The 13,225-nt window shown below is 39.9% G+C and overlaps 1 protein-coding gene across 1 annotated transcript; it reads left to right on the top strand.

Moving 5' to 3' along the window:
* Positions 1 to 2,142: 2,142 nt before the first annotated feature.
* On the top strand, positions 2,143 to 11,873 carry LOC125998641 (casein kinase II subunit alpha-like). The gene is made up of 3 exons (XM_049766685.1): positions 2,143 to 3,135; positions 8,559 to 8,573; positions 11,835 to 11,873. Exons 1-3 carry the CDS (start codon positions 2,143 to 2,145, stop codon positions 11,871 to 11,873), a joined length of 1,047 nt encoding a protein of 348 aa, XP_049622642.1.
* The last annotated feature ends 1,352 nt before the right edge of the window (positions 11,874 to 13,225 follow it).

Raw genomic sequence — 13,225 nt, 5'->3', positions numbered from 1 at the left:
ATTTCTTGCTTGAGTTCCTCTTTGATCCAGCTGCTGTTGAGCAGCATGTTGTTTAATCTCCAGATGTTGGATTTTCTCCATACTTCTTTTTACAGTAAACCTTGATCTCTCTTGCGTAGTGATCTGATAGGGTGCTTCTAATAATTGTTATTTTTTGTGATTTTGCATTTTAGATTTATATCCTAAGGCATGGTCTATTCTGGAGAAGGTTCCATGTGCACATGAAAATTAAATAACTTAATTATGAGTAAATCATAGTGCTTTATTTAAAGACCTCCATGGATGTAAAAAATGATCAGACAGAACATTTTATAAATGAAATGTTAATTCATTATTGAAAATTTATAAAATCCCTTAGCAAGTAAAGATATCTTTCTTTAATCCAGTAGAGGGCAGCCATAAGTGTCGTGGGTGTGTGCCATACTGGATGACACATGCTGGAAAATGTTTCCTTTCCTTGACACTTCTTGCAAAATTGGATCCTTATTGTTATGAGAGAAGATGGAATCACACTAGTGAATTTAGATTTGGTAGTAAATGTGGAAAAGAATGTATATATAGTGAGTGGTGCAAGTCTCCAAGTTAGCTTGTTGACTTTGCAGTTAACAATCTGGCCAATGGGACTTGGTCTTGTGCCAGGAAACTTCAGGGGTCTGGTCTCTTTGTACTTAGGCCAAGGTTATTTCTTTCCATGTCCCTCATATTTTGGTGGGCCTATGCAAACAACAATTGCCACTCTAACACCACTTTTACTGTGCTCCTTTGACTCTAATCCTTAAAAAGAACTCACTTAAAATTTGAGGTTAACTTAAGCTAATATGCATGTATATGGAAATGTAAGAAAATACTATGCCTGTAATGTTTAAGGAGTTACGTAAGTTTTATGGCTTTAGATTGCCTTGTGTACTGTTAAGAAATATTATAATGTGTTACAATCTGGGTACTTGAGGGACAAAGTATTTGTACATGGATTCTGTCTTATTTATCTTAATGTTCTTTGGCTGAAATTTCAAAGTTAAGATATCAGCAAGGGGACTTCTGAGAATTATGTTATGGGTGATTGTCCTTCCACTGTAACTTTACCTTGTCCTCTTTCTTTGCACCCTTGTTCTCATAATAAATAAATAAATAAATAAATAAATAAAAAAACAAACAAAAAAAACCAATCTGGCCAATGTTTGTTACATATGGCTTTTTGTGTTGGTCATGTTTGGTAAGTAGGAAAGGACATTTTATTTTCTTTTGGTTTGGAGGTCATATCAGACAGTGCTTAGAGCTTACTCTGGATTCTGGACTCAGAGATCATTCCTGGCAGCCTAGGAGGACTATATGGGATTCTAGAGATCAATCTGGGTCAGCCATGTGTAAGGCGAGTGCACTACATGCTGTACTATTGTCCCTGCCCAGAAAAAGTCCCTTTAAATGGTCTTAGGGGTGACAGGGAAAAGAAGTAGGTGATATTTGAAGTGAAACAGGCATTGCAACTGTTAGCTTAGTCACTTCCAGCCATTAAACTAAATGCTTTAACCTTAACTCACAGAATGATTCGGCAGGCTAGGATTTGATTTTATTTGTACCCTCACTTTATTGAGTAGGAATCTGAGACACAAAGCAATAGTAATTTATAGCTGACAATAGTAAGAGCTGGGACCTCAATCTAATGAACATCTATCCAACTCGTGTAATTTGGCATTACCTTTAGGAATAGTAGGTTGAAGATGAGTGATGTTTCCTCCAATTTGTTATCATGATGCAAAGTACTTTGGGCAACAAAAACTATCCACCTTGGTTTGCTTACTTTCAGTGTCCTTTTCTGTCTTTCCTAAGCTACCATCATATCGTGTGTTTGAGAAAAGGGCAGAGCATCTGACTGCAGCAGCTTCCACCACAGATTGGTACCAGGCCCCACGATGTTTAAGGGAACACAAGATGTGGTGCCTAGAGTTTGAACTGGTTTGCACATAGAAACTAGTGGACTAGTATTCTCCAAATTCTATATTAAATTGTTGCTGTTCTGTTCTGCTTCTTACAGGAGATAAGATATCTAAGAGAAAGAAAGGAAGCTAATACTCATCTGCTCTCAACATCTTGACCTTCAGAGCACTTAACATCAACTTAGCATTGTCTGACAAACTTTCTGCCATGGCTGGACCAGTACCAAGCCAGTCTAGAGTTTACAAGGATGTTAATTTACACAAACCTCGAGAATATTGGGATTACCAAAGGCTTGCAGTAGAATGGGGTAATCAAGATGACTATCAGTTGGTTCAAAAATTAGGCCGAGGTAAATACAGTGAAGTGTTTGAAGGCATTAATATTACAAATGATGAAAAAGTTGTGGTTAAAGTTCTCAAGCCAGTAAGGAAGAAGAAAATCAAGCGTGAAATCAAGATCTTGATAAACTTGCAAGGTGGTCCCAACATTATCACTTTATTGGACATTGTAAAAGACCCTGAATCACAATCTACTGCCTTGATTTTTCAACATGTAAACAACACAGACTTCAAACAATTGTATCCCACATTCACAGACTATGATATTCGTTACTACATTTATGAGCTATTAAAAGCCTTGGATTTCAGTCACGGCATGGGCATTATGCACAGAGATGTGAAGCCCCAGAATATTGTTATTGATCACCAGAAAAGAAGGCTCTGGCTTATAGACTGGGGTTTAGCTGATTTCTATCATCCTGGCCAAAAATACAATGTTCAAGTTGCCTCACGATACTTCAAAGCTCCAGAGCTGCTTATTGATTATCAGATGTATGATTATAGTATGGATTTATGGAGCGTAGGCTGCATGTTCGCTAGTATGATCTTTCTCAAAGAGCCATTTTTCCCCGGCTTGGATAATAATGATCAGTTGGTGAAGATTGTCAAAGTTCTGGGCACAGAAGCCTTATATGAATATATCAACAAATACAACATTGAGTTAGATCCCCGATATGGTGAACTCTTGGGCAGACACTCCCGTAAGCATTGGGAACGCTTTATCAATGAAGACAATGAGCATCTTACTAGCTCAGAAGCTTTAGATTTTGTGGACAAACTGCTATGTTATGACCATCAAACACGACTCACCGCCAGAGAGGCCATGGACCACCCTTATTTCTATCCTCTTTTTAAGAAACAGGCTCCAATCTTTTTAGCTAGCAAGCAAGGAGATGGTAAGGCCATGGAAAATACCCATGCCAAGACAAGAGTTTCTTCACCTTGTAGACCACAGGCAAGTACAGCAGTGAATTCTCCTACTTACACTGTGAAGACTGGTCGCAACTCTCCAGAGAAGGCTGGTCACGGCTCACCTGCAAAGCGTGGTCGCACCTCCCCTGTGAAGTTTATTCCCACCTCCCCGGTGAGGCCACTTGCTACCTCGGCTGTGAGGCCTATTCCCACCTACCATGTCGATCTTCATGCCACCTACCCAGTGAAGCCAATTCCCATCTACCCTTCGACTGTGGCTCCCACTTACCCTGTGAAGCCAATTCCCACTTATCCTCTGAGTGCGATTCCCACCTACCCTGTGAGACCAGCTCCTATCTACCCAGCGAATGGGGCTCCTACCTATCCTGTGAAGCCGGTTCCTACTTACCCTGCGAATGTGTCTCCCACCTACTCTGCAAGGCCGATTCCTACCTACACAGAGAATGCGGCTCCCACCTACCCTGTGAGGCCGATTCCTACCTACCCTGCAAATGAGGCTCCCACCTACCCTGGGAAGCCGACTCCTACTTACCCTGCAAATGAGGCTCCCAACTGTCCTGTGAAGCCGATTTCCATCTACCCAACAAATGTGGCTACCACCTACCCTGTAAAGCCGATTCCCACCTACCCTGCGAATGTGGCACCCACCTATCCTTCGAATGCTGCGCCCATCTACACTGTGAAATCAGCTCCCAATACCCCTGGGAAGTCTCGTGCCACCTCCCCTGCAAAGCCCCGAATGAGAACCCCTGTGAAATCGGCTCCAGCCTGCCATGAGAAGTCAGGTCTTGCCTCTCCTGGGAAATCTCGAGTCATGTCACCTATGAAGTCAGCTCCCGGCTCCCCCATGAAGACCCGTACAGCCATTCTTAGGAAGTCTCGTTCCACATCCCCTGTGAAGCTGGCTCCAGGCTCCCCTGGGAAACCTCGTTCCATCTCCCCCAGCAAGTCTCGTCCCACCTCCCCCAACAAGTCTCGTCCCACGTCCCCCAGCAAGTCTCGTCCCTCCTCCCCTGGGAAGACTTGTACCACCACCAGTGGGAAACCTCGAGCCACTTCCACTGGCAAGAATCGTGCCACCGTCTCTAGGAAGCCTCGTACCCCCCGTTCCAGGAAGTCTGGTCTCAATGAGAAGTCTGGCAACACCCAATGTGGGAAGCCTGCTAACATCAAACAGGAGAATCCTGCTGCAAATTCCTCTTAAATGTAGAAGTAATGGCTCCTCCAATGCCCAGGTAGAGGTGGGAGGCCACACCTTCCTTGCTGTTGGAAGTGTGAAATAGTTAGGAAACACTGAGAGTAGAATTCTGATTTGTGCATTTTGAGGAGTGCAATTAAAAAAAGTTCATACTGATTTAAAAAGAGTTCTTCAATTCTCTTTTAAGTTTAAACTTTTCATGACCTAGGAGGTTTCTCTGAAAAATAGAATTGTAAGTGGAATATTTAACACATACTTGTATTTTCTCTCCTTCCATGTCCCTCAACACTGAAAATATGAAGATAAACCCAGCCTCAATCTTGGCTACAGTACTTGGGTGAAGAATGCTTTTGATCCTCACCATTGCTCCTTCTACCATCCCTCAGATGGAGATGGCACCTCAAATTCTGTTCCATACATGACAAAATTATAGCTTCTTAAATGAGAGATGGGATGGAAGGGAAAAAAGGAAGAACCAGGACTATAAATCAGTGTCTAGCTAATCACTTATCACTTCACTCCAGAAGGCCTTCAGTGGGGCTATCCTAGCCGACCTACTGAACATATGTCTTAATTACACTGAGATGATAAAAATCTACCCAAAGTGCAAAGAAGTCTGAGAAATTCTCTTAAGCATAAGTCATGTCTTAATTGACCTAACCCTTAACCCTTGATAGTTGATATTTAGTTAAATTTAAAAAAATGCTTTCCTCCCTGACTTCTTACTTTGTACCTCTTCCCTTTCAAATGTTTCTTTAAGCCATTTTGAATCTAGTTAATTAAGAGGTATAACTTACTGACTTCTACAAAAGAAAAGCAAATACTGTCTAAGTTTCATTCTAGTGAAAAGTATGGCCACTCTTAAGTTTAATGCTTTCTCTGAAATTATTTACTTTCTCCCAAATGCCATCTAGAGAGAAGACGGTACTACCCCTCAGCCTTTCAGATATGAGAGATACAAGCATAGGACTATATCAGGGGAAACTGAAATGGTGGTCCTGTGAGTGAGAGAAATAACTTTTCCTCTTACAGTCCCTTGTTATGATAATCCCATCACCCCTTGATATGTGTGTGAATACAAGACTTTGCCTTTTTATGTGAAAGACCTTGTGTTAGATTCTTTGGTGTAAGGTAAACTTGGTTTAATTTTTTTTTTCAAAAAATGGAACCACACCTATGATCAGCTAGGCAGAGAAGATCTCAGAAATCGAGCCAGGTGTCATCATATGTTGGGTATTGGAAGAATCCAGATGTGTCCTCGGCTAACATCAGATGTCCGTACTTGATAATACCATAGCAAAGAAAAAATCACTTTTTGTGGTGGGAAATGAACACATAGAATGCATTGAGGGTGCACTCAAGCAAGATCTGGAAACACTGTAGAATGTTTATAAAATTAGAATTGTATATTTTGCCAGGTTTGCATGTTAATAAGGCTGTATTTCTGTACATATTAAAATAATTTGTGAGCAAAGATAAGCAATGGGTCCGAAGCTTGCCATCAGACAGGTTTCATTGAAGAACTGGTGGGGCACTGCTGGACAGTGGATCTGCCAACGACTGAAGACCATTCAATGACAATGCTGAAAGATGGGCCCTTACCACATCACACTGTTGGAGAGAATTGGGTGTCTATGGTTTCTTATATACTTTAATACATGTCTTGTGTCTTCAATATGGAAAACACAAGAAGACTTTTAGCCCCACTGTGACCTAGTTTTTTGCTTTGTGGGCCACTTTGATGTGTCTTAGAGAAGAAGTACATCGTTGTTTTACATCATTGTTGAAACCTCTTTTTGAAGTTCTCACATTTTCAAGTATTTTGACCTTAAAACTGGGGAGAGCATTTGTGCTTGACTGTGAAGTGTTGACAAATGTTTTGGGGATGCCATGGAGGCAATTCTGCCTGTCTAATACTTTGGGGTGTTTATTATAGCCAACTGTTTTTTAAGGTTACTTTATCATTTTCTTCATTTCTCATGTTTGTCTTTATATATTCAACTAAAGATGCATACCTCAGCTAATGGAAATATCTTAGTAAGTTTTCTTTCCCTTTCAATTAGTACAAGAAGCTCTTAAAAAGACACTTTAATTTCTGCCATATTTTCTTATTGGACATATTTCCATAAAAGCTGGAGTTGCTTCTTTGTACATTTTGGAGTTAAATATTTCAGCATTGTTGGGGTTATTCAAAGTAAAACTCAATAATGTGGATAAATTTTTGTTCATCTATCATAAATAATATGTCTACATCTGACCTTCACATAGTTTGGTATAAATTTTGAAGAAAAATAGATTATTTCAGTGAGTAAGTTTTCGTTCTATTTCTTCATAAATAAAGAGTTTTCTCTGTGTTTTGTCTCTTGTTTTTTGTTTTTCTTTTTCTTTTGGGGGGGCCTACACCCTATGGCACTAGGGCTACTCAGAAAGAACTTGCTCCTGACAGGCTCAGGGGACTATATGGGATGACGTATATTGAACCAGGGTTCGTCCCAGATTGGCTGCATGCAAAGCAAACGCCTTACTGTTATGCTATCACTCAAGCCCTGGTCTCTTGATTTAAGGTCAGTATTATGGGCCTCAGTTTTAAGAGTTTACTTAAACTGGGGCCGGAGAGATAGCATGGAGGTAATGCGTTTGCCTTTCATGTAGGAGATCATCGGTTTGAATCCCGGCGTCCCATATGGTCCCCCGTGCCTTCCAGGAGCAATTTCTGAGCCTGGAGCCAGGAATACCCCTGAGCACTGCCAGGTGTGACCCAAAAAACACAAAAAAGAGTTCACTTAAACTATTCCTGGTACTGATGATTACACTATTTGGGGGGGGGTTGGGTCACACCCAGCAGTTCTCGGGTTACTCCTGGCTCTATGCTCAGAAATCACTCCTGGAAGGCTCGGAGACAATGTGGGATGCCAGGATTCGAACCACCAAACTTCTGCATGAAAGGTAAATGCCTTACCTCCATGCTATCTCTTCGGCCCCAATGATTACACTATTTTAATATCACGTACTGGTCTCTTATGTAATAGATTAACAGTAAATGAAAATGTTGACAAAATACATTGTTCAATATTAGCTCTTTTCTTTGAGGACAGTTTGTTTTATTTTAATTACCCACTTTATAGTTTTTGTTGCATGTTTAAGATAGTGCTCACATTTGTTTTTTTAAGTTATAAGGTCACTTCTACCAAAGGTCCCATAAACTCCCACAATGTATAATGTCTCTTGGATCCAGTGCACAATTTCCAGCATCCCCAAACTCCCCATTTTCTTGACATTTTCAGTCTGTAATAGAAGAGTTTATTCATTTATTACTGTCTGTTCCCTTGAAGTTTTACAGTATTCCCCTCTTCTCCCTTTGACTTTATTCTCTTAAAATATCTCGGAGGGACCAGAGCAATAGTATAGCAGGTAGTCATTTACTTCGCATGTGGCTAACCTGGGCTTGATCACCAGAATAACATGGTCTTCTGAGTCCACCAGGAGTGATTCCAGAGTGCAGTGCCAGGAAGTAATCCATGAGCACTGCCTGGTATGGCCCCCCAGACAATTACTCTTTTAAGGGCCAGAATGATAGAGTAGATAGGATGCTTGCCTTGCATGCAGCAAAACTCCCATTTGACACCAAACATTTCCCAAGCACTGACAGGAGTAATTACTGGCACAGAAACAAGTGGATGTGGCAAAAGTAATCTTCAGTTCTAATTCCATCATGATTCAACACTTTTGTGTCTGCATAGTATTACAGTGTATGTATAAACCAAAATGGCTTTAATCATCTTCCATTGGACTCCTGACTTACTTTACTACACTGAACATAGCTGTATCTTTTTGTATTAATCAGGGGTGGTGGAGGTAAATGGCAAGAAGTGGGATTTGTGGAAGTGCCATTTTTTGAAAACTTTTTCCCTTAAAGGCAGAACTAGACATTTCCATAGTGAATAGTTTTTCCTCAACATCTCTACCAACTTCTTTGCTTCCAATCTTGTAGATATGTCAGTGTTATTAGCTAATAACAGTGTTTTGTTTTTCTTTGCATTTATAAGGTAATAGTGATAAAGCACAAGTTTTCAAATCTTTACTGACCATTTTATGTGTAATTCATGGAAGTATATGTTCACTTCCATTAAAAATACTTAATTTTGGTAGAAAAGTTTGAGCCACTAGCAGTGGTGCTGGGGGTACTAAATACTACGCTGAAGACTAAACAAGGGTCCACTACATACAAATCAAGTCCTTAAGTCCTGCACTATTATCATTTACACATTCTATTTTATGGGATTCTATTATGGTATTATACATTATTAATTATGGGATTTTTTTCTTATTGATCTTCGTAGATACTTTATACAATATGGATATTAACCTATAATATAATGAGAGCAAATATTTTCTCCCATTTAGCATTATTTATTTGAGCACAATTTTATTTTTTGATATTTATTTTTTTAAAGTTTAATAGTTTTTTTTTTTCGTTTTTGTTTTTGTTTTTGGGTCACACCCAGCAGCACTCAGGGATTACTCCCAGCTATCTGCTTAGAGAGAAATCCTGGCAGACACAGGGAAACATATGGGACACCGGGATTCTATCCAAGCATCTTAGGTCCTGGGTCGGCTGCTTCAAAGGCAAACACCACTGTGCTATCTCTCCGGGCCCTCATACCTGAGTTTTAAGAATAGATGTTTCAACACCAGTCCCACCATCAGTGTCAACCTCTCTCTCCACCAATGTTCCCAGAGTCCCTCACGTACCTCCCCCATCCCAGCCAACCATCACAATAGGCCTTTTGTAATTTGCTTATTAAAGCCTGGGTCTTTCATTTCAATGTCCTTGACTCCATGATCTGCATTTGTAGTTCTGTCCTTCCTCCAGTGTACATGGATCCTCTTGAGCCCTGTTTTCCATTATTTTATATTTGTCTGCCCCCCCCCACAATGTTTCTTCTCTTATACTCTGGGACCAAAATTCTACTAGTAAACCCCCATTGAAACCATTGCATTTTCACATGTACATATAAATGATATCCTGTATTTATCTTTCTTTTTCTTCTGGCTTCACTTAACATGGTATCTTCTAGTTCCATCTATGTTGCTATGAATTTCACGCTTGCATCAGTCCTTACAGCTACGTAGAAACCCATTGTATATATGTACCATATATTCATGATACACTTATCTGTTATTGTACATCTAGGTTTATTCCAAATCTTTGATATTTTACTAAGTGCTTTGATGAATAATGCCTTGCATGTGTTCTTTTTTAATGAATGTTTTTCTATTCCAGGGATAGGTAGCGAAATTTCTGGATCATATGGAAACTTTGCTCTGAATTGATGGAGAGCCTTCCAAACTGTTGAGAACTTTTAACGCTTACAGTTTAATAGGTTCTCATTAGATTATAGATCCACAACAGTTTGGGGAAAGAATTGGCGAATATTTGGTATCTTGGCTTGTTTCTGTTTGATGCTGGTAAAAGAAGGAATGATTTGGGGTGGGGTTGTTTGACAAAACCTGAGAAGAACCGTTATTCCTGCAACTGTCATTTGGAAGGAATCAGAAACATTACGTTTTCATATAAATGAACTCTTGAATGAGAAATATAAATGGGGAGAGGCCACGAGATATGAAACTGGTAAAGCATTTACCTCACATGCTGGCAACCTCTTTGATCCCTGAGCACAGAGCTATGAGTAAGCCTTGAGCACTCCTAGGTGTGGCCCCAAACCCCTCCTCTAATAAAAGAAAAAGGAAACACATTGGCATAACCTAGTCCCAAGAGCTGAGAGGTAGAAACAAGACAAGTTCTCTATGCAGTATCAAACACCCTGTTCTCTAAGCTGTGAGATCCGGGAGGTAAAAACTGCAAACAGCAAACAAACTCCTTGTATAGTGTGAGGCCTGTGAATAGTACGTGACTTCATAAGGACCCATGGAGACAATTCTTTAAAAAAATTAAACTATTAAAATATAAAATAAAAAACACAAGTGTTTTTTGATGAATAAGCTGTACCTACTGTGGATATGGTGCAGGCTTCAGTAGTGAGTAAATACTGTTATATATGCTACAGTATGAGACTTGAGGACATCCGGCTCTATGAAAGAGCTGTTCACAAAAAGACAAATTTTGTAACTACTATATTCATATCTCTCAATTATTAAAGTCAATAGAAATAGGAAACAGAATAGTTGTTACCAGAGACTGACTGTAAAGGGAACTGAGTCTCTTACATGCAAGACGAATACATTCTGGAGATCTTTCTTACAGCCATGTGAATTTATTTACCCCGGTCTCTCTGGACTCTTAAAATGGTTAAGGTTAAGATGCTGGAAAGATAGTATGATGGATAGGGCAATTGCCTTGCATGCAACTGACTCTAGTTCAAACCCCAGTAATCTCTATTGTCCTAAGTAAGTCCTATTTTAGTTCTCGATCAGTATTTAATCCTTGATCAGTTTCTCATTCATTGTTTGTGTACAAGAATGCTATCATTTTTGTGTATTGACTTTGAAATTGTGACACTTTGCCTTTTGATTTATCTTTTTAGTACAGTGAGAACTGATGGCCACACCTGGCAGTTCTCAGGGTTTATTGCACTCAAAGATCACTTCTGGCAGTGCTCGGGAGATCATACTGTTGCTGGAGATTTAACCCAGGTAAGCCACATACAAGGCCAGCACCCTACTAGTACCACCTCTTAACTTCATTTTTCGCAGGATGAATTGCAACCAATTTTTATATGTATTTTAAAGCCTGCTAGTTTTATCTACGGGTGTTATGCTTCTAAGTGTTTTCCAGTGTAGATCTTAGTGCTCTCCTGCACTTTGGCTACCCTTATTTCACACAGTGGTCATGTTTTCCACACATCAGCCATGTTCTGCCTTAGGTTTTGTTCACCTTCAGCAAGTATATTGGGAGATTTATCTGAACTTGGGCTGCAGCAATTTTTTTTCTCTTGACCGTATCTGTATTGGTCACAATATAGCTTTTTTTGATTTAACCAAATTTATTACATACATGATTGTGATTGGGTTTCAGTCATGTAAAGAACACCACCCATCACCAGTGCAACATTCCCGTCACCAGTGTCCCAAACCTCCCTCCTCCCCACACAACCCCCGCCAGTACTCTAGACAGGCTTTCTGTTTCCCTCGTACATTCTCATTATTAGGATAGTTCAAAACGTAGTTATTTCACTCACTAAACTCATCTCTGTTTGCGGTGAGCTTCATTAGGTGAGCTGTCCCTTCCAGCTCTTTTCTCTTTTGTGTCTGAAAGTTATTAGTGCAAGAATGTCTTTCATTTTTCTTAAAACCCATAGATGAATGAGACCATTCTGTCTCTCTCTCTCTCTCTCTCTCTCTCTCTCTCTCTCTCTCTCTCTCCGACTACCTCACTCAGCACAATAGATTCCATGTACATCCATGTATAGGAAAATTCCATGATTTCATCTCTCCTGACAGCTGCATAATATTCCATTGTGTATATGTACCACAGTTTCTTTAGCCATTCATCTGTTGAAGGGTACCTTGGCTGTTTCCAGTGTCTTGCTATGGTAAATAGTGCTGCGATGACTATAGGTGTAAGGGATTTTTGTATTGTATTTTTGTGTTCCTGTGGTATCTTCCTAGGTGTGGTATAGCTGGGTCGTATGGGATCTCGATTTCCACTTTTGGGAGGAATCTCCATATTGCTTTCCATAAAGGTTGAACTAGGCGGCATTCCCACCAGCAGTGGATAAGAGTTCCTTTCTCTCCACATCCCCGCCAACACTGTTTATTCTCGTTCTTTGTGATGTGTGCCATTTTCTGGTGTGTTAGGTGGTATCTCTTCCTTGTTTTGATTTTCATCTCCCTGATGATTAGTGATGTGGAGCATTTTTACATGTGTCTTTTGGCCATCTGTATTTCTTCTTTGTCAAAGTGTCTGTTCATTTCTTCTCCCCATTTTTTTGATGGGATTAGATGCTTTTCCTTGTAAAGTTCTGTCAGTGCCTTGTATATTTTAGAGTTTAGCCCCTTATCTGATGGGTATTGGGTGAATAGTTTTTCCCACTCAGGGGGGGGGCTCTTGTATCCTGGGCCCTATATCTTTTTAGGTGCAGAAGCTTCTCAATTTAATATTTTCTCACCTGTTAATCTCTGCTTTCACTTGCTTGCAGAGTGCAGCTTTCTCTTTGAAGATGCCTTTAGTCTCAATGTCCTGGAGTGTTTTACCTACGTGTTGTTCTATATATCTTTTGGTTTCAGGTCTGATATGGAGGTCTTTCATCCATTTGCATTTAACCTTTGTGCATGAAGTTAGGTGGCGGTCTAAGTTCGAGTTTTTGCAGGTGGCTAGCCAATGGTGCCAACACCACTTGTTGAAGAGGCTTTCTTTGCTCTGTTTAGGATTTCTTCCTCTTTAATCAAAAATTAGTTGATTGTATGCCTGGGGAATATTCTCTGATTATTAAAGCCTATTCCACTGATCTGAGGGCCTGTCCTTATTCCAGTACCATGTTGTTTTTATAACTATTGCTTTGTAGTACAGTTTAAAGTTTGGGAAAGCAATTCCTCCCATATTCTTTTTCCCAATGATTGTTTTAGCTATTCTAGGGTGTTTATTGTTTCAAATGAATTACAAAAGTGCCTGATCCACTTCTTTGAAGAATGCCATGGGTATCTTTAGAGGGATCGCTTAAATCTTTACAATGCTTTGGGGAGTATTGCCACTTTAATGATGTTAATATTGCCAATCCATGAGCAGGTATGTGCTTCCATTTCCATGTGTCCTCTCTTATTTTTTGCAGCAGAGTTTTATAGTTTTCTTTGTCTTTCACAT

Source organism: Suncus etruscus, chromosome X (genome assembly GCF_024139225.1).
Source record: "Suncus etruscus isolate mSunEtr1 chromosome X, mSunEtr1.pri.cur, whole genome shotgun sequence".
NCBI classification, from domain to species: Eukaryota; Metazoa; Chordata; class Mammalia; order Eulipotyphla; family Soricidae; genus Suncus; species Suncus etruscus.
The sequence above is the reverse complement of the archived record's forward strand: the minus strand, read 5'-3'. Positions and strand labels throughout refer to the sequence as shown.

What these genes read in the sequence shown, in the direction of transcription:
- LOC125998641 (XM_049766685.1), top strand. Translation starts at nt 2,143, where the DNA reads ATGGCTGGACCAGTACCAAGCCAGTCTAGAGTTTACAAGGATGTTAAT.